The 23,116-nt window shown below is 33.6% G+C and overlaps 2 protein-coding genes across 2 annotated transcripts in view; both read right to left on the bottom strand.

Annotated features, from left to right (window-relative positions):
• The window catches only part of LOC128991335 (neurobeachin-like protein 1), a 423,043-nt gene that overhangs the window by 34,085 nt on the left and 365,842 nt on the right, over positions 1 to 23,116 (bottom strand). The gene's annotated exons all lie outside the window — the stretch shown is intronic.
• LOC128991351 (cuticle protein 7-like) lies at positions 2,468 to 5,475 on the bottom strand. Its single transcript, XM_054414158.1, has 2 exons — positions 5,373 to 5,475; positions 2,468 to 3,088 (listed from the first exon to the last, which is right to left on the bottom strand). The coding sequence occupies exons 1-2, from the start codon at positions 5,385 to 5,387 to the stop codon at positions 2,528 to 2,530; spliced, it is 576 nt and encodes a 191-aa protein (XP_054270133.1). The 5' UTR covers positions 5,388 to 5,475; the 3' UTR covers positions 2,468 to 2,527.

Here is a 23,116-nt window from a genome sequence, read left to right as displayed (position 1 = left end):
ATCCTCACACTCCTAAACTGATGATTTCAAGAGGGCGATGTAATAGCACGTTGGAACTGATGTAATAGAAATCTGGAAAATTATTTATATTTATTGTTAGTAAATATTTGCTTTGTTCTAAAATCATAACAAATCATTTTAAATGTAAGGTAATATATTTTATTGCTTTTAAATTGTGTGTCATGTTTATTTACAAACTTAAAGTCCACTTTTAACTGAATACAAAATACGCCTTAGGTATTGCATTATAACGAATTCTTAGCCAAAAAAATTAAAAATCAATCCTTTGTACATAGTTCTCTTTTTGCTGTCTATTAAAGAATGTTTTGGGAATTTTCACAATTCTTATAAAGCTGTAAATATAGATTCACGATCAAGAAAGAACTCATCTAGGTTATGTAGGTGGTGTCTAGGTTTTGATAACAATAATATACAGTTAAATCGATTGTTTAAAACAGCCCACCCAGTACTGCAGTCAACTGTGGTTGACTTATAACTCAGTTATAAGTTTAGCTAAAAGATAATTGAGAGTCAATAATCGCTTATTTTCTTTAAATATTGTCGTATGAGAACCCGAAAGTTACATTAGAAATTCAAGATAGAAGCAATAATATAAAAGAATAATATTATATCACCGATGGAACACTGAGTAAATTGGCTCAAGTAGCTACGATCTCTATAAGTGAAAACAATTGTCTTAGACTGCTTCATAACGATGGTTGATCTACTTTACGTCTTCTTTAGAAGCGTTGCTGCCCTATAAGTTCTCACAATATGATCCATAATCCTTATGGGTAACTGAAAGCAAAATTTTAATGCATGTTTTATGTCCGACAACGCCTTGAGGGAGTTGAAGTATTCAACCATACAACTCATGTATTGCTGCTATTTTACTATTTCAAAACATACCAAAACAAGATAGAAATTATCAATTTATAGATTACTGTATGAACTATAATCTCATAGCAAAAATTAGAGTACGCTATTATTCGTCAACCCTTAGGGAGTGCTGCCTTAAAAAATTGTTTGCATTTTTCATAGCTTTTTTTAATTTTTCCTTTTAATTCTTGGTCTTCCTGTTACGCTAACTTTTAATATTTGACTTATTTGTTACCTAAAACTACATTTCTTCAGTATATAGTTTTTAGGTTTTCTCGTATACCCCCCTTTATACCTTTTTATTAGGCTCAAACTTTGAAATCTTAACATTATCACAAATTTTTTAATACTTTTACCACTCGAAGTGATTTAAAGTAACTTTTAAACACACCAAAACTACTCATTGGCACACTTTAATTTTTTTGGAAGTATAACTTTTGGTACCCAACAAAATTTTTTAAGTGGGGACTTTTTCTTGAATTACCCCTTAAACCAAGGAAGCATTTAAAAATGGGGCCACAGCATGCCAAAGGCAAGTTGGATAGTATAACGTCGTATACACATTTTAGGCATGGCTAGACATAAAACACACTTAAAAAGGGGATTAAGTATACAATAATCAGTATCTTCAGCAAATAAAAAAAAAACTGTCCAAACATTATTGTAAACCTTGGAAGTGCACTGTCCCGTCTAGAATATTAGCAAAAAAGTTGACAAATATTATCCAAATTTGGCACGATAAACATCAGTTTTTCGCTATGAAATTGTGAAAAGATTACTTGTATGGTTTTTTATTTTATAATATTTTGGAAAGTTCTTGATAAATGATTGAAAAAGCATCTTGGATAGTGATACCATTGACTATATAACACTACCTAGTGTTATATAGTCACCATAACCTAAAACTACCTAGTGTTATATAGTCAATGGTGATACTTAAGCTATAATTTTAAATGGTCTGAAAACACCTTTTAATGTCGTCACAAAAAACACATTTTCTTATACGATTCTTAAAATGCTGAAAAAAATATATTTACTAAAGTTATATGATCCATATACTGAGCTATCAAATTATGATGTGTTGAGTCTACACATCCAAACTCTTAATAAGAAATTACCTCCCCCCTAGAAATTACATTTGTTTATTTCATTTTGCTACTAAGTACTTCAATAGGAACCTCCTGTGTACTTTAATTGTTCATTTTGTTTTATTTAGGAATGCACGCAAAATTCGCCAACCAAATTTGAGTTTCCGTCTTCAATTACCTCTCTTAGTAAACATAGATTTCCAACTATTACCTCCCTACCATCTTCACACATACAATTATGGCACGCAACACCATCCTCCAGCAGTATCTTGCAGCTAAGATATATCTAACAAATTATAGCATGTTCAGCTTATAACAAATTATAGTTGTTTGTAAAACATATTCTCTGGCTTGTAGACAGTTTAGCAAATATTTAGGAGGAATAAATTTCAATCGAGTGACTGACAATTTTGGTTTAGAAGGAAATACAAAGCATTGGAAATTCAAGCAAATCACGTGCCTTTGGTGATTTTAAAAATAAATAACAAACCATAACAAAATTTAAAAGAAAGAAGGTTTATTTGAAGAATACAAGATTTATACAGTATAGACAACAATGTTTAGTAAGCGTAGGGGTAAGTAGAGTAAGGGTAGCCAGAGTAAGGGTAGGCGGAGTAAGGATAGGACGTGTAAGGGTAGCCAGAGTATCTGTAGGGCTGGTAAGAGTAGGCAGAAGGTGAGTAGTAGGCTGGCTTGTAGACGGGGGACGCAATGGGGGCGGGAGCTGCCTTGTAGACGGGGGTGGCAATGGGGGCGGGCGCGGCTTTGTAGATGGGGGTGGCAATAGGAGCAGGAGCTGCCTTGTACACAGGGGCGGCTACTGGAGCTGGGGCGGCACCTACGGCGCGGCTGACGACGGCGTTGAAGCCGTTGACGGGGTCGGCGGTGTACTGGACGGTGCGGACGTTACCATCAGGCTCGACCAGGCTGTAGGATCCCTTGACAAAGTCACCGTCACGACTCTCCTCCTGGGCCTTGGCGTCTCCGGTGATGGGGTCTTGTACACTGTAGGCGAACTGGTACTGGGGGTTGGGGTCGTACTCGGCGTCGGTGCCCTTGACCGAGGCTAGGGGCACGAGCTGGGCTTGACTGAGGGCGGCCAGCGCAAACAGGACAACTACCTGCACATACACATACCAGCAAGTTATATTTTGGAAAAGGAATACACTTCCCTAACGGAAAATAATGTTCAGCTCATAACCCATAACATTACAATGATGGTACAAATTTGCTTTTATTCTTGGGTTGGAAATTATTATTTTTAATTATCAATAACCACGAAATATTATGCCTTCTTTCACCAAAAATTGTAGCCTGAAAAATTACAAAACATTTGTTTAACCTTACCTAGAAAACAGTTATAAAATAGAATTTTTTAAAAATATATCAATGTTCAATTGTTGTTGGTTATAATAGAGGTGGATAAGTTATACAGACAAATTTATGGTTTCAGGCTGGGATTAGTTTGTCAGGCCAAACAAGATAAAATGTGTTATATGGCTGTGAAATAAAAGAATCAAAATAATAGCGATAGAAATTTAGGTTGATCGTAAGGAAATTTAATCACACTCTTTTATTATCTCTGATAAAAATTAATATTTAAATTAATTAGTAAATATTTAAATGGTTATTTGTAATTGAACATTATTTTATTACTGTACTTACTTTTTGAATAGGACATTCTTTCATATAAACACGAGTTTTGGAAAATATATCGTCAACTAATTGGAAAAATCATAATCTTATTATTTGATTTTCATCGATATAACTTGACCCCCTATCGTTGTAAATAACGATTACAACATCAGGGTATTTCATGGATAAAATATTATTCAAACATATTTTAACACGTTAAATTAACAATTGAATAGGGATAATTTAACAAGTCTTCAAAATGGCTCTTATTGTTTGAGTTTTTTTTTTATTGAAAAAGAATGAACTTCATTTAATGACAATGACTTTTACCTCCACAAGAAAGATCATCATAAGCAAGACCTCTCTACCTACCGCTGAAGACAATAGCGAAGGAAGGTGTTGATGGACATGAATTAAATCTACATACATTAGTGCGTTTTGTACAAGGTTTTTAAAACCGGATGAAAAACTGTGTTTTCGGATAATAGAGTCAGATTTTCTCTTTCAACTAAATTGATAGCGTAAAACAATGGCTTGTAGCTGTCAATGAACGAGCCAAGTTTGAATGGCATAAGGAACTACTGTAGGTAATTTGAAAACTTAATGAATAAATAAGAATTTACAGCGGTATAAAGTACTACATTGTGATACATTTTAAAATTTTGGTATGTAAAATTAGTAATTTATCTAATCATTTTACATTATTAAATTTAAATTAAATTTATGAATAAATTATCTTCTTGCGTTTCTGGAATATATAATATGTTATATGTTATAACATTTATTATCAGTTTTAACTCAATTAGTGAACAACAATTATCAGTAGGCTTCTTATTATATACAGTATAACAATTTAAACCCTTTAGGATCAACGGTACTTAGTTAGGATCAATATATTTTCTAGTAAAAAGTAAATAAAGGATAATAAAAAAATCTGGAACCAAAAAAGTTGAATTATTATTTTACGTAATTTGTGTTTAGTTTACTTAGATTGTAGTTTACTTAAATTTTAATACAATTATAGCAATGCACTGGGATTATAAATTTGTACATATAGGATAGCAATCCATACCATCTTATTATTATTTTATTACTAACTTGTAGTTGTTGTTAGTTGATATTTGATATAGTTGATATAGTTGACACTTAAATATTTAAAACACATTACACTACTAAATTTAATAACTGTTACATATGATGATATTTACATTGTATTAGCGCTCTTAAACATTTAGGCCTATAGAAAAAATACTATTTACACAAATCGTATGAAAATATCTTTGTAAATTATAATACGTATGTACTATTAATTTACAAAGATATTTTGCAGTAATTAGTATATCCTGAAACATATTATAGGGCCTATACGAGTTAATTTTTTAAATCAAATGTTGCCTCTTTCAAACACTTTGAAGTCATCTCAGTCAATTGAAAACTCAAAATTACCAATAGAGTACATCATTTATGGTAAAAACAAATTTACATTGAATAGCGTGCAACGAAAAAACATATTTTAGAAGGTTTCCTTATGTTGTAAAATACATTAGAATTAGGTAGTTATAATAATAAAAGTAAAATAAAAACCAGAGCTTGATCTCAAAAATATTATTAGACAATACACCCTATTGCTTTGCCTAAACTATACGAAATAAGTTTAAGTCTTTTCTTTATCAAAAAGTCTTTAAATTGTAAAAAATAAGATTTTTTTAAATATAGCTGAGAAAAATCAAATTCAAATAAATTTTAAAAATATCCCTTAACTGTACCTACCTTGTGGAAAGCCATGGCGAGGATGTGGAGGGTGGTAGATGGTACAGAAGTACAAGAACAGAAGTGATGTCAGGAGGACCCTAGGGTCGTATTTGTACCAAATTCGACTCCTCAGCTCCTCCCCCAAGTGCTCTGCTATGCAAGGTCTGGTTTCAGCTGTCAAGGTCTTTGCCACCGCCAACGGAATCGCACATCTTTGCAGATCTTCTCCCCTCCCTTTACCATTAGGACAATACTTGCACGAGATACGGTGAATGATGTGTTTACATAGAAGTAATCTACCACTTGTTATATAAATGTACACTATTCTGTTACTTGATTGGCGAATCGCTTCAAAATAGCAGAGCAAATTGGTCCTCGAATGAGAGCATGTAATATTTTGTAGATAATTTGGTTTGCAGAAGGTGGCTTAAGAACCGACGGGTCTCAAAATTTGTATCGCTAAAGGCCATTGGTAATCGGGTCTCAGGAACAGAAGACTCACGTTCCCATGAGCTGGCGACTTTAACGAACGGTTACGGAGAGTACTCGAGCTAGGAAACGGAACGGGTTCACTGAGGGTTTCAACAATTTGTGAACATTGTGGGGTTAAACTAATGGTGTTATTTTAAATTTAGATTATGTGTTCAGTTAGGCCTACTGGGTATAAACTTAAAATGCAAGACAATAAAATGTGGTATTATATCGATTCTTAACTACAATTTTAAGTATTTCGTTTTACGTCTAAGGTTGACTAGGTAATTAGTGTAACTTAAAAGTCCTATTTGGAGTCAACGTCCAACAGAACAGATAAAACTTGTTTTACAAGAGTAAAAGAGTTGTAGTATACTTGATTACAAATTAATATAACTTTACTAAATGGTAGATTGGAATACTTTACGTTTCAACATCGGCAAATTCTTCATTTACAATACATTATAACACAATGGTCTAAAAGAGCGGAATTTTACAAAACATTATTCCTCAATCTCCGATGATCTGACACAACTAAATAGTTTAAAATAGTAAACTTCTGGAAATTTATACCAGAACGATGGGGTTAAAATACCACTTGAAAAGAAAATATTGTCAGTTTTATTTTTTTTAAGCTACGTTTCATTTAAAATAATATAACTTTATTATATCTAGTCGATTGCATGATTTTCAAATCGTAATGTAATAGTAGGGTTAAACTTAGACCAGGTTTAATTTACTCATGTTTACACACTTGCAGTTTTTTTTTAAGCTTAATCATGGCTCTTTTCATAATAGACAAACGATTTCAACGAGACAACGATCTTCGTAAAAAGACTTCACATCTCTGATAAAGCTAAAATTCATACTGGTACGAATTATTACTATTGTAGTAATATGGGACAAGTACTCTTTTAGCTTTTGCTATTACTTTGACGAATTCCAAATCAATTAAAGAGCAATTAAAGCCCGTACGGTTATCGTCCCCCAACAATGCCCCTTCTGCTGCCAAGCCAGGTACTCTATATGCCCAACGAGCAGCTGTGGGAGGCATGCCCAGCATATCTCACGCTGTTGCTAAATTTGCTACTGTCTGGGGAACAATTGTGTAACTTACTTTCAGACATTTGATTGAATCTACATTACACAATAGGTTATTAAACAGCTCAACCATGATCCTTAGAGTGTCGAAAATTTAAAAATAATTAAAATTATGCTTCATCTTTTAAAGGGCATGCTGGTAGTACTTATGTGAAAACTTTCCTTATGCAGATATGGGATTAAGTAATACGGTAATACATTGGGTACTGTAGAGCTTTTGTAAAACAAATTATTATTGTACAGTTTTTACGATAATATGAAAACATGTTCCGTAAATAGATCACATTCCCTTTGTTAACTGATATTTTCAAGTTTGTTGAAAATCTGTTAATGATTCCTCATATTATAACGATGGATCAGAAAGGATATTGAATTAAATCTATTTATGAGGTAATAGGGTAATACGATTGTTTTATTAAATTCCTACATTTAAAATTACATACAGTATAATCAGACGCTGCTGGCGTCTTTATAGTAGAAGAAAGTCTTTGCTTTCAAAATAAAACATATCAAATAGACAAATAATCTCACACGTTTTTAAGTTAGCCGAATAATTTAGTCTGCGTTTCTCAAGAACTTACTGAAATTCCCCACAAGAATGCGTTTATCAACGTTTTAGGTATTGTCACCATAGGTTATACTTTTATTGAACAAAAAATATATATATTATAAACCCTTGTCAGTCACATTTCCTCGCATAGTTCAAACATATCGCTCTAAGCATATTCATGCACCACTGGAGAAATCTAAAATTTTTCCTTTACCTGATTATAACTTACAAAACATAGGTAGGTATTTTTTTAAGTTTATAAAGAAATAAAATGGATGGTACAGACCTTTAGACACAGTAATAGGAATTGCACTACTGCCTCAAATTGATGATTAAATATTTAATTTAAGGTAAAAATATAAGTTCAAGGTCAATAGCCTACCAGAAAACATTAAATTAACAAAATACTTGTAAGCAGCGTCCAACAAAACAACATTTAAATAAAGGAATTTAATTGAGTGATAAATATTTCTTCAATGACTTCATTCTTTACAAGCCTCTCAAAAATGGGTCCAGAACATAAAGACAAGCATTCCATTCATAATTATCACAACATTGTGGTGCAGCATTAAGAAACAATGTGTCTCGTCTGTTGAAATAAAACATGATCACCCACAAAACCAAACAGAAAATGAAAATAACAGTAATTCAACACGTCAGACAACAAAGAGACCTAAAATTTCAGTAGCAAGTAGAATTTGGCAGCATCTGTCCTCGTAACAGAACCTATAACTCAGCCAGGACGTTCAGGACATTCTTGTGGAGGACGTCTTAACCTTTCCCATAAGGAACACAGCTGTAGCTCAGCTGGCCCAAGTGACAATCCTTGGCATTTTGTGTGATGCTCCGAATATTCTTACAAAGTCCTGGTCGAATCAGGGAGATGTAACCGTTATACTTCAGCTAGGATATTTTTACCGTAGATATATTTGGCGTATTTTGTGTCCTACTTCAAGCAGGGAACGAGACTACGCACAAGATTAACATCAGTGTTTTTGAAAATGACTTAAGAAAACTCGTTATACTGTACTTATTTAGTTCTGAAGTACTTCCTTCAGGCACAATTTTAATGGTGTATTTCATTGTTTGCCATCCGGAAACGGTCTAATTGTGATAATGTTTCTGTTTTCATAAACTTAATTCTATAATAACGTAAAACTGACTCTCTATTCCTCTCATAAGATTTTTTGGTTGGATTTAACTCAATTAGGAATACGGTATCCATATTGAAATCTGTATCTAGTTTAGTATGATATTCATTCATAATATTTAAGTCCCGCAATCGGAATTTTTCTCAAGACTGTTTATAGTCTTATTTCCCTAGGCTACACACTACATTTGTAATCGGTAATAATTTTTCAAGTACTGTTTACTACCGTAAGCCAACCTTTAGCTAACAATCCATTTATTTGGCTTCTTTGTGACAAACTGGGCTTTCTCACCTCAGTCTAGAGTCCTTATTTTCATAAAATAAATAGCTCACAACATTGTCAAAGCAGATGTTTTGATGTGTTACAGACTTTTATCATGTTGAGTTTGCAACGAACCTAAGCTGCATTCTGTTGTTGAACTATTGGACTACAGATAGAGGTAAGGAAGCGTATTTATAACCTTTAGATAATTTTGCAGAAGAATACATCAATCAACTCCATATTGAACATTTGACATTTTACGTCACATTGGCGAGTTGTTGGCGCATGATCACATTACGTTGGGACGGGGTAATGTGATGTTTTGCACTTATTTGGCAGTACGACCTGTGACCTGGGAATGCTCTTGTGGGACAAGCACACAGTCCATGTATCAGGGTGAGGCTACAGCAACAAGACCTAGACTGGACACAAGGTGGGACGACAATGGATGGGTCTGGGGATGTTTTGTTTTTACTATTTACATCGCTATAAACTCAACCGGTGCAGTTAGTTTTGGAACCATACAGCACGTGGTAGTTATATATTCGCCACAGAAAAAATTCAAAATTAGTCAATTTACAGCTGCTTTGTTACGTTTTCGTTGACGTTCATTTCAGTTTTCATTGTTCAAGTAATTCAAAACTAAGATTTAGACACTCCACACCCTAATTTACCTTGGCTCAAATAGTACGTTTGTTGCTAGAAATAACGTCCAAGGTATAAACAAAATTGTCAAATGTTTTAAAGAAAGTCGTATACTAATCCACAGCTATTGTATACCTTCCATTAGGGTAACATAGGAAGTTAACATATTAATCGGCGATTAGCACTTTTGATGTGTTTGTAAACGATAAGCGAAGATTTAAGATGTAATTTGCAAAATCGATTATCTTTTCAAACTTATATTGATAGGAACTTTATACGTTATTGAAATAAAATCAAACCAATGATAAGTGGGTTCAAAAGTCATTCTTCCCAACCAATAAGACTGTTTCCACCTACAGTTTATATTTTCAAATGGTAAGAGATTTGTAAGTCATTGGTTACATTATAAATGCAACCATTTTGTTGTTAACTTCTCCTGGCAATTTGTGTACAGGGTTTTAATTTCATTTAGTAAATTTTGATCAAGATTGAATCTATTCAATTGAACAGATATTATTAATCGGCCAATATTTTGACATAACAAAGTTGGCACACTATAATCTAATATATTGACAGTAACAACCCCATACCAACACTAAAACACTCGACATTTCCTCGTGGTAAATTTGTATTTACAAATCAACTTAATGAAAGACATTTACAGATGTGATTGGGCCTTAGAAACATGTGACTAACAATCAGCTGATCCTGATAACCAAACATTCCCGTGATGATTGCCTATCCTTGACATTTCACTGTGAAATGTCAAAGACTACCAAACAGGGAAGAGTCCGGATGATGTTGAGTGCAGAAGTAGGCGTAACCGCTCCAGACTACACGTTAACCCACACGGACGTGTCTGACATGACACGACTTGCGCTTGGACTTTGACAGAATTCTTTAAAAAATCTGTTACACAACAGCTGGTGATGTCTGTCAAACCGTATTCAAATCAAACTAGGTGAAACCCGTCGAAATCGACGGTTACTTTCAAGGCTTACGTTAATTAATCTAACTGCGATAAATTGGGTGAAATATACATATTTTGAGCATTTAGCAATAAGTGTAAAACAATAATTATATTAATTGCATTGGTTGCCAAATTTGGTTGATCATTCAATGAATAAAATATTCCCCATACCGTGCGTCATCGGAGTTATTATTAGTACTAGAGAACCCGTGCGGCTCAATGAGCCGCGTAGTATGAAACATAACGCAGAGGAAAACGTTATGCTTAAATTCGAGTAATTCTAGTTACATCTTAGAGTTGTTTAAACAATTGTTAGGAACTAATTTTAAATATCTCTATTTGCGCCGTCAAGGCTCACCTACGTTATTTCTGCTCTCAGTTTTAACTTATAAATTCTAATGAATGCTTCTATTCGAGTTACATGTTGCAACAAAGTTTTTAAAGCTTTGAGAATTGAAGAAAACTGTTACCTTACTGATAAGCTGTGTTAAGTAATTTAAGCTGGGTCATTTTATTTCTTTGATTTGAGACATTCCCCTAATCAAACGGATTTTCTCCGTAGAGAATCCTGAAATGTGGGGTGATATCAACCATTTCATGTGCTCCATGTTTTACCCACAAACTCTGGGTTAGGCCTACCAACTGGACAGCCATAATCTGCTTTGAATAGGCTAAAGCAGCAATACCATTGAAAGTTGGTTAATGTATTTTAACGTGTGGTCTGTCAGTCACAGTATATAACCCGCATCAGAACGTTATCACGTTGTTCAGTGGAGTTCCTCTTAATACCTGTCCCAAAGTTTTGAAAGTATGGATTAATTTGTCGAAATAGGTTGGATAACTCTTGTAGCTATAAGATTTTGATAGCAATTTTCTTTTTTTACAGCGTATATTATTTGCCTCTCCTAAATCATAAAAATAATCTTTACCGTAACTTCTCGATCGTTGAATGCATAAACACTAATTCCTTCACTTATGTTTGGTCACTTATATTGCTACCAAAACTTTCAATAGTAAATGAGTTTTTTAAACTTCTTATTTTTGACTTGAAATGTCTGGATTATCTTGGTGGATGCAGTAAAAAAACTTTGTATAAGTTTGTCCGAGGAACTGGCAACATAACCTAGAAGTAAAACAATCCATTTGCGTTTTTTCTCAATTGAAATGGGCCTAGAGCGAGTAATACAAAAGTTTACAATAAAAACGTATGGTCTGCCAAGATTTGGTATAATCTTACTACTTGAACTCATCATAGTCAAGACATTAACATAGTTTGTACTAAATGTTTTAAAATATCTTGACCTGTCAGTGTCAGAAGTAAACATTTCTTGCATGCTTTCATTTGATCTGCCATTAGGCAAGTTTACATTACCACCGTAACAACACTATGTGCTTCGTATATTTTTTCACTTCCAAATTAAGTTGCATAGCAGAACTGACAAATATTATTCTTCTCACCAAGTGAATGTGTATCTGGATGGGTGTCTGTTAGACCAGACCTCTCTTTTTCTACTCCCCTCATACGCACGCAAAAATAAGATAGCTTACTATAAATTGTCTTATCCTCCCGTTTTCAATATTTCTTCTTTGAACTTGAGGCATTTTCTGTTCTTCCAAAAAACGGATTAACTGTTTAACTTGTCTTAACCTACTGAATATTACCAACATCAATATTTACTCCCAAAAAGCTAATGAGTTTCTTTTTATAAACAGCTGTTTTTGTTTTTAAATTTGTTCTATGTATTTCTTATTGGGAAAACCCAACCTTTGAGAGGGTCTCACGCCCTTAAGAGTAGGAATTTTAAGATTCTAAAACCTTATTGCACAACTACATATTGAGACGAATCTTTTGACACCTTAAACGTTAAATTTGGTCTACAAATAAGGGAGGAGTTGCGTTAACAAAAAACGGCTTCACGTATTATATATATAGATAGATAGATAGATTCCAAGGAGTACTACAAGGTAGAAGACCACTTGGAAGACCAAGTAATGAAAGATATCTTCGGACTGGTATTTCCTGTCTTTCTGTCATCCAGAAGTGGCAGGGGATAGAAGAGAACGGGAGGACAGGATCATTTTAGAGGTTTCAGTGGCCAAGGGGGTAAAATAAGGTACGGTAAGTGATAGTAGGCCTATGCAGTGGAAGGTGGTATGTAGCTACTCAAAGCCAGTGTATGTGAATCGGCCACCAAGTTGTAAACTAGCTGTTCTGAATCATAATACAGTTTTAATGGACTACTCGATTCCCGTACGTAGGACGGGCCAAACAGCTCGTCTATAATATTAAAACGAAACAGTGTTTTTTTTTATTTCATGATTCTGAATCAACCACTCGACGGATTTTCATGATTTTTGTGTTGAAAGAAAGATAATTTTGAGAACTAGGGAATGTCGAAGCCATAATTTTAGTTTAGGGTTTCAGTTATTTGGAAATTAAGTTTATTTTTTTTTAGTCTTGCAGCCGACGCTAACATTCTAGAATGGCTTTTTGTATAAAACTATTTGCTTAACGTAACAGCTGTAAACATTCAGAGTTACTGACACAAATTCAACATTTGGATAGAAATGAAATGACATACGCAGGATTGACTTATTTATACTATGTGTAATGCTTTAATAATTACATACATTTATTTCCTAAGTGGATGACAGATTATTTTAATATTCATTTTAAATACTTGATAAACTAATTTATTTTTTACTAGTGTACATGTTGCTCGAAATCGAGCAATTGTAAAGAAGTAAAGTAGTTATTTAAAAACAAATAACTTATTTAAAAACTAATAAAAAGTCATAATTTCCGATAAGTTTAACAGACTCGACTCGTAGTTTACGTATCTAACAGTTCCATGTAATTAACATTTCTTGTAAATATTTTATCTTTATTTTACATCTTTATACATCTTTATTTTAATAGCACCAAAAACCATTAACTACCTGATTTTCTGCATAACCTCTCTGTCACAATTTTACAATTAACATATGTTCTTCTTCTCACTTTTAATTTCTGACAACAGCTGGAGTTTCATAAAAATGTTTGTTTCTCATGTTAATCTTATGGAGAAATACAAAACTTTAATGGGCCCCAGGGCCTCACTCTCTAATTATTTACTTAAAAAGAAAGTTTCCTGCACAACTTCACGTTACACTCTTTCCAATGACACCAAAAACATGTCAATCGGTTCAGTAGTTTCGGAGGAGTAATTGTCACAAAAGGTCTGCTTGCGTATTAAATAAGTATATATATTTATAGATTCAATCATATGTTCGAAAGACAGATGTAAATATTTTTTGAAGGAATCACAAATTTTGTCTAAGATAAGATATTGGAAAATGTTTTGAAACTAAAGTTCAGAGTCAGCTCAACTCAACATACCCTCCGCCCGAATAAAAGTATAGCCCGATATTATACCGATAGCCCAAATAAAAGTAGATTATTTAGACAAAAACAAAACAAAAAACTAAACGAAACGAAAAAACGAAAGTTGATATCTATACTCAATTCTAATTACGTTATCCTATTTATTTTCATATAAGAACCTTCGGTAAAATTCCGGCATCATTTGTGTAATTAATTATGATTATTAAGATTGGCATAGTGCTGAATCACAAACAAACCAAATGGTTCCAAAATAGAATTACCTCAACAGTACCTGTTGATTTCGACCGGTTTAACCTTGTATTTTTTATTTTTTTTTTATTTTGTATATTGTATCTTAAACCGATGCTTGTTGTGAAATCTGGACATGCATAACTTCAATTTGAAGATTCAACCATGAAAATTGGTCAAGTAGAAGAGCCAAACGAACTGGGAAATGAAAAACTAAATTTAACTACCAATAGAGCAAATTTATTTTACGTATAATCCGGGTTTGGACTGTAGCTACATATATTCCAATGCTTGATGGGACATCTGTGCGTACATACCCTCAGTTTGAGACCTCAATCTTGAAAATCGGTCGGTTAAAAAAGCCAAACGAACTCGGAAAAGAGAAACAAAATTTAACTTCTATAAAAAATACATGGAGAGGAAATTTTTTTTACGTATAAACCAAGTGGGGTTATAGATAAATATTTGCCGATGCTTGATGGAAAATCTGTGCGTGCATACCTTCAATTCGAGACCTCAATCATGAAAATCGGTCGGGAAGATGAGCCAAACGAACTCGGCAAAGAGAAACAAAATTTAACTCCCATAAGAATAACATGGGGAGCAAATTTCGTTTACGTAGAAATCGCGTGGAATTATAGATACATTGATGCCGATGCTTGATGGCAAGTCTGTAAGTGCATACCTTCAATTCGAGACCTCAATCATGAAAATCGGTCGGGTAGAAGAGCCAAACGAACTCGGCAAAGAAACCCCAAATTTAACTCCCATAAGAAATACATGGGGAACAAATTTCGTTTACGTATAATCCGCGTGGGATTATAGATACATTGATGCCGATGCTTGATGGCAAATCTGTGCGTGCATAACTTCAATTTGAGACCTCAATCATGAAAAACGGTCGGGTAGAAGAGCCAATCGAACTCGGCAAAGATAAACCAAATTTAACTCCCATAAGAATAACATGGGGAGCAAATTTCTTTTACTTATAAGCCGAGTAGGATTATAGATAAATATATCCCGATGCTTGATGGCAAGTCTGTAAGTGCATACCTTCAATTCGAGACCTCAATCATGAAAATCGGTCGGGTAGAAGAGCCAAACGAACTCGGCAAAGAAACCCCAAATTTAACTCCCATAAGAAATACATGGGGAACAAATTTCGTTTACGTATAATCCGCGTGGGATTATAGATACATTGATGCCGATGCTTGATGGCAAATCTGTGCGTGCATAACTTCAATTTGAGACCTCAATCATGAAAAACGGTCGGGTAGAAGAACCAAACGAACTCGGCAAAGAAACCCCAAATTTAACTCCCATAAGAAATACATGGGGAACAAATTTCGTTTACGTATAATCCGCGTGGGATTATAGATACATTTATGCCGATGCTTGATGGCAAATCTGTGCGTGTATAACTTCAATTTGAGACCTCAATCATGAAAATCGGTCGGGTAGAAGAGCCAATCGAACTTGGCAAAGATAAACCAAATTTAACTCCCATAAGAATAACATGGGGAGCAAATTTCTTTTACTTATAAGCCGAGTAGGATTATAGATAAATACATCCCGATGCTTGATGGCAAGTCTGTAAGTGCATACCTTCAATTCGAGACCTCAATCATGAAAATCGGTCGGGTAGAAGAGCCAAACGAACTCGGCAAAGAAACCCCAAATTTAACTCCCATAAGAAATACATGGGGAACAAATTTCGTTTACGTATAATCCGCGTGGGATTATAGATACATTGATGCCGATGCTTGATGGCAAATCTGTGCGTGCATAACTTCAATTTGAGACCTCAATCATGAAAAACGGTCGGGTAGAAGAGCCAATCGAACTCGGCAAAGATAAACCAAATTTAACTCCCATAAGAATAACATGGGGAGCAAATTTCTTTTACTTATAAGCCGAGTAGGATTATAGATAAATACATCCCGATGCTTGATGGCAAGTCTGTAAGTGCATACCTTCAATTCGAGACCTCAATCATGAAAATCGGTCGGGTAGAAGAGCCAAACGAACTCGGCAAAGAAACCCCAAATTTAACTCCCATAAGAAATACATGGGGAACAAATTTCGTTTACGTATAATCCGCGTGGGATTATAGATACATTGATGCCGATGCTTGATGGCAAATCTGTGCGTGCATAACTTCAATTTGAGACCTCAATCATGAAAAACGGTCGGGTAGAAGAGCCAATCGAACTCGGCAAAGATAAACCAAATTTAACTCCCATAAGAATAACATGGGGAGCAAATTTCTTTTACTTATAAGCCGAGTAGGATTATAGATAAATATATCCCGATGCTTGATGGCAAGTCTGTAAGTGCATACCTTCAATTCGAGACCTCAATCATGAAAATCGGTCGGGTAGAAGAGCCAAACGAACTCGGCAAAGAAACCCCAAATTTAACTCCCATAAGAAATACATGGGGAACAAATTTCGTTTACGTATAATCCGCGTGGGATTATAGATACATTGATGCCGATGCTTGATGGCAAATCTGTGCGTGCATAACTTCAATTTGAGACCTCAATCATGAAAAACGGTCGGGTAGAAGAGCCAATCGAACTCGGCAAAGATAAACCAAATTTAACTCCCATAAGAATAACATGGGGAGCAAATTTCTTTTACTTATAAGCCGAGTAGGATTATAGATAAATATATCCCGATGCTTGATGGCAAGTCTGTAAGTGCATACCTTCAATTCGAGACCTCAATCATGAAAATCGGTCGGGTAGAAGAGCCAAACGAACTCGGCAAAGAAACCCCAAATTTAACTCCCATAAGAAATACATGGAGAACAAATTTCGTTTACGTATAATCCGCGTGGGATTATAGATACATTGATGCCGATGCTTGATGGCAAATCTGTGCGTGCATAACTTCAATTTGAGACCTCAATCATGAAAAACGGTCGGGTAGAAGAACCAAACGAACTCGGCAAAGAAACCCCAAATTTAACTCCCATAAGAATAACATGGGGAGCAAATTTGTTTTACGTATAAGCCGAGTAGTATTGTAGATAAATATATGCCGATGCTTGATGGCAAATCTGAGCGTGCATACCTTCAATTTGAGACCTCAATCATGAAAATCGGTCGGGTAGAAGAGCCAAACGAACTCGGAAAAGAAAAACCAAATTTTTTTAATATATAAGATGTTCCTCGCGTTCAGGGCAAATGTATGTGTAAACCGGCCATTCAGTTTTCACAATACACATGGTTGTTAAACATTTGTAATATATTTAAAGATCTAATAAAAGATCACTGAAAGATATTACTGTTGTACACTTTAAGTTCCTGAATGCTCTGGCAATTCATAATATCAAATAGTTTAGGAACAATCATCAAATACACAACTCTGCGCAAAACCAAAGATTCTCTCACAAGTCCTAACATCTTGCCTGTTGCTTTTCATCATTGATTCAAAATTCAACTATGCATACTTCATTTAACAGTTTTACAAAAGCAATTAGTTTATGAAAGACTTTGATTTTACGTATTTTTAATTTTTGGATTTTTTCAAAATGTATCTGTTTTAGAAAAACATTGGAAGGAGAATTGAGAAATTTATTTATTGATAGCGGTGTCCTTCTAAACAAAGTTTTAGTGATTAGAATTGAATGCAGTTTGTTTCCAAGTTAAATAAATATTGTAAGCCCTAGTGATAACAAGAAAAGGATTTAACTGTCCACAGACATATTTATTGTTAGCATAGCATATTATTTATTTTTAACGTATATTAACTAAGAAAAAATGTTCCTTATAAACAAACCACTCCTCACATTCCGTAATTTGGTATTTCGTAAAACTATCTCAGGGTCCTATTTAACTTTTTCCTTCTCGGTCGAAAATCCATTTACATTAAGCTAAACATTGCATGGATTAAGCAAATCAAAATCACATATAAATACTACTTTTTAGAATAATTACAAAAAGAACAGTAAAATAATGACAAAAAAGCATACGCGGTCGAGATTTACACCCAGTAAATCTGAATTGCGATACACATTTTTTGCACTTACACTAAACACGGGTCCAGCTTGTACGCGATAAAGGACAACCAGCAAATCATTACAGAGGCCATGGATGCAACCGAAGTGCGTTTAGACAAGGACATCTCGCCAGGATATTTATGGCAACAGCAGGAGCCAATTTAGAAGATCCGTAACAGGATTGGACAGAAACCCGGGAGGAATCACGTCGTGAAATCTAAATGTTTTGTTTTTTACTTCTTGTTCTTGTCCGTTTTAAGATATGTAGTGCACAGAGGATAAATGATCCTGTGCATTTTTATGTGAGGATGCGTATATTGTTATAAAAGTTCAGTCTAATGTTGAAACTTGGAGTGGTATTTTAAAATGCGTGTCGACTCTACCTGTTACAGTAAAAAAGTGAATTGGACAAAACCACAAGCGAGAGAAAGATAAAGGACGTTTCTTCGTATTTAAATGCTAGTCACTGGAAATCACGCCAATCGAATAAATATTGAGGAAGAAGTTAGAGAAATGCAACATGTTTTGGGAGAAGAACTAAAGCGCATTAAAAACCCAGAATCCATGTTCTACAAAAAAGGAACAACATGTGACACAGTCAGATGACGTTTAAACTAACAAAAGATTGAGAGCAAAGCTGACACTGAAAGAGAAATAGAAAGTGATAATTTTAATGTAAAATAGATAGTAATTAATACTGGTGACGATTTCAAATTGTAAAACATTGGATACTAACACAATTTATAACAATACAATTGGTTAACAATTAACAATCTTCTACGACTTCCAAAAAATTTAATAAGTGATTTACTGTTTAAATAAACGCTTTAAATGACTGTTTTTGTAGTGCTCAGTTTATTACAGACAGTTTGTTACGGACTAATTTTTGCAGTATTATCGAGATTTTATTGGTCGTTACATATTATTTGTAATTTACAAGTTAAATTAGGGCTAAAGTGGTTTAAAATAAAATGGGTTTCGGTGTTTTTTTCATAGATTATTGACAACTAAATATATAAAAAATATCAGAAATCATATATATTTTTAATAAAAAATCAAATCACAATCTATTTCAATTCAAAAATCATTACAATGTTTATACATATAAGACATACGAAAAATAGTGCTAAATCTCGATCTGTAGTATTTCTTCGTACAAATATTTAGTCCCGTTAAGTTCTATTTTTTCAGTATACAAGTTTTCCAAAGAAGTATCGACAAGTATAAAACATTGCAAACTTCAAAATACATAATTAATTTTTTTAAAGAGTTCAAATTTTCATAAGAAAAGAGCTAGTGGCCAATTCTTCAAGCACGCTAACTCCACAATGGTACTCATTACTTTTATAAAAAAAAAGAAAATTCTAAGCTTAAAGAAGTAACACCCACTCAAGCCTTATATTGGTCTACAATTATCTAACCAACATGCATACCTAGACAAACTTAACAAATACGGAAAGAAATTCTACATAAAATTCCACAATATTTTTTTTCTAAAATCGATTAAAAACCTTTAAAAGTGGCCATTACTGAAACTACAGAGCAGGAACCAAAATTGTGTTGGAATGTTTATGTGGATCCATATATTACATCAAGAAATCGCAGAGATGCCATCCGACAACTTGTCAAGGTCAAAGTAACATCCAGGAACAGGAGTCAGCTGATTATTAAACAGCTGATCTGATTAACGGGTCGTCCTCAAGGCTAACCACCAAATTACACATATTCCACGTTTGTGGAGCAAGTGTGCCAGTTAATGCTAACCTTTACAGCAGGAATGACAAGTCGTGGGAAATACACGTTAAAAATACAATTTATGAATTCCTCGTAAAGCCTTTTAATATAGAAAACTCTGAAGTTGAAGTAATTTAACATACATACAACAATCAATCACATTGTCACTGATTTCAGAATCCGATATCTTAAATGTACATAAAAATTGGTATGTGGTGATCGATTTCGATTAGACACTCCAATCATCATTAGACCCAATAGACGAATGACAAGAATCTTGAACAGCAAACCAAAAACCGCACACGCACACATTAGAACATTAGAACACAGATGACACATCACACAACACATACATTACACAACACTAGATACATACAGAACACTAGATTGGAAACATTAGATAGACTGTGAAATTCGTTCACCACTTCAAAAACCACATATCTGCGTGAAAGAACAACAAACCGGAAAGATCAAATGTTGCACAACACCCGTTACAAAATGGCCACTCAATAGGAAAAATGGAGGATAGTCTATATATTTTAAAGAATTGTAAGGCATGATATGTAATTTTATTTTATTTTGTTCTTTATTTTTGCTTCCAACAGTCCAAACAAACCAATTTACAATTATTTTTTTAATACTAATTCAATGTTTCTATAACTAATGAAATAGCTAATGAATGCTTGGGAAGAATTGTATGTCTATAAGGAAAAATGTAAGAATAGAAATAAACTGATCAATGAACAAGTAAATTTCGACTCCCCAGTTGTACTTAAAAAAATGTATTGGCCGGTGCTTTCGGTACCCAATAGGATATAAGTAGGGACGCCATTCAAGATTCTTGTCATTAGCCTATTGGGTCTGATGATGATTGGAGTGTCCAATCGAACACAAACACTTCACAGTCTTTTCTTTTATTTACTTACTGTAATAACACGTACAATGCTGATCAAGAAGTTATTTATATAAATATGCTGTATAGTTTTAAATAAAACGGTATATTTTAGGAGCACACTGTCGGCGCGGCGGTTAGTTTGGAACAAATTATTTCAATTTAAAGTATTGGGTGCAATTTTTACATGAAAATTTATGTATACTTCACGGCAGTGTATACACTCAAAGCTAATGCAAAGTATAAATAAATGACTATATTTAACTAGTAATCATCCCCCTGGTATGTTTACAGAGAACAAATCAGAAGAGTGAAAGTGATTGCACTCACTAGTGACTCATATCCATTAATCAATTATTCATTAGTGTCATTGATTATACATCACACATAAGACAGTGCCGGGTTGTGTGGAACTTTCGTTTGTGGAGTTATAGTGTTACCCCAGTAATGTATTACTATGGTAATTGCAGATACAAACTAGAGAAATTACTTGGTACATACTCTGTGGGTCCGCTCCAGTTGTCCTACCTGTAAATAAAACAAACATTACTACCGGTATACACTTATGATTATTATGACTTTGTACAAAGGGTTGCTATTTGGAATTATTAACTTATGCTTCACGAAACACTGTGTTCATCAATAACATCTTATATTACACAATCTATATATTTATAGGCAAGCATGTTTCTTTCAAACCTTCTTTCTCAGCTCTTGTGCATCGCAGGTAAAATCTATGAATACTGTTAGAAATATATTTGCCTGTAGATGTGCAGAATCCCATTATAAATTAAATAAGGCTACAAATAAGCACAAAAGATTAATTTTAAATTTCAAAAATAAACATGGACCTTATGGGTTGACATGCCGGTGACGAAATAACAACAAATTATAAACAGAAAATTAAAACAAATTAAATGAATTCCAATCATATGTTTTATTTCAAATTCGTTTTTACATTTTTTGTTTTATTTATCACAAGTGATTGGAATTTCTTCAATTTGTTTTAATCTTCTGTTTATATTTAGTTTTCATTTAGTCACCATGATGGCAAACCATAAGGCCCATGTAAATTGTTTAATTCGTTGTGCTTATTTTTAGCCTTTTTTATTTATCAAGGGATTCTGCACATATTCAGGCAAATAAATATATTTCTAACAGTATTCATACATTTTTCCTGCGATGCACACGAGCTGAGAATAATAGGTTTTAAAGAAACGTGCTTGCCTATAAATATGTTGATAATATATAGATAGAACATTAAAAATATATATTTCTATGAATAGTCACGACTATGATGGCAATATAAACTCGCGTTATTTATACCGACCTTAATTGTTTAGTTTCGACTTTTAAGAGGAATCTTAGTTTTTGTAGAAATTGTATACTTTATTCAATTTCACAGTACTTACTTTATCTTAACAAATGTTAAGCTTGTGATTATTCATTGTGCTGAGTAATCGTTGTTGTTGCTGTGGTAATTGATGTTGTGTGTTGTGTTCATTGTTTAGCCAAAGCTCTTGTTCTTTTGTTTATTTTTTTGCAAAATAAATGATAAATAATGGAAACTCTTAGACGGGTTCACACAGATGAGTATTTTTGAGGGAAACCTTTTAAAATATATCATTACTATTATGTATACAACGTACATTTTTTATAAACGCCTGTTTAAGTGTATTAATTAGACATTCCTCGGATTATGTTCTGGAGCAACGATTAATTTCAACCACAGGTAAATTAATGAACAATTTGTTAATTAGTTGTAAAATTAGGAATAACAATCATCATTCCAACACTTCTGCAACCCTCTGTTAAAATATATTTATTTTCGGTGATATGCATTATAGGATTGACATTAACTCACATTACCGCTGTTAAATAAAACCTAAATTATAAATTGATGCAGTTTATTTATTTCAACCGAAATGTTCAGCATTCGATTCACATTTGAAGGTTACACACAGAAAACCACTCATTCTTCTTGCAAGAATTCATCTAGATTATTTTAAAATACAAATATTCGTAAGAAGGTTGACTGATGAACATCAGTAGCCAGTGAACGATATCTTCATTCGTATATTGGCTGAGCCGTTTGTATGTATAAATACATAAACTAGCACAAATATCTTTGCTACAACGGCATATTATTTCCAAGACAAAATACACACTTGACAAAAATTATTTATAGTTTATTCACAAATTTTGAACAAATCGCAACCTCTGCTGGTATAATCTTACGGCAAGTCAATATGCAGGGTAGAACGTGTTTTGAGACGGGTGTTAGTTAAGTGGTAAGATTGTAGGAGGGCGTATAGTGTGGTTTTATTGCTATTGTAAAAACAGAATCCAATATTATATGAGTAAATCAG

The sequence above is a fragment of the Macrosteles quadrilineatus genome, unplaced genomic scaffold (genome assembly GCF_028750875.1).
Source record: "Macrosteles quadrilineatus isolate MER2022 unplaced genomic scaffold, UCM_ALF_1.0 Scaffold_4__1_contigs__length_99947679, whole genome shotgun sequence".
NCBI classification, from domain to species: domain Eukaryota; kingdom Metazoa; phylum Arthropoda; class Insecta; order Hemiptera; family Cicadellidae; genus Macrosteles; species Macrosteles quadrilineatus.
Note: the sequence above shows the minus strand (reverse complement) of the source record. Positions and strands in the feature narration are given on the sequence as shown.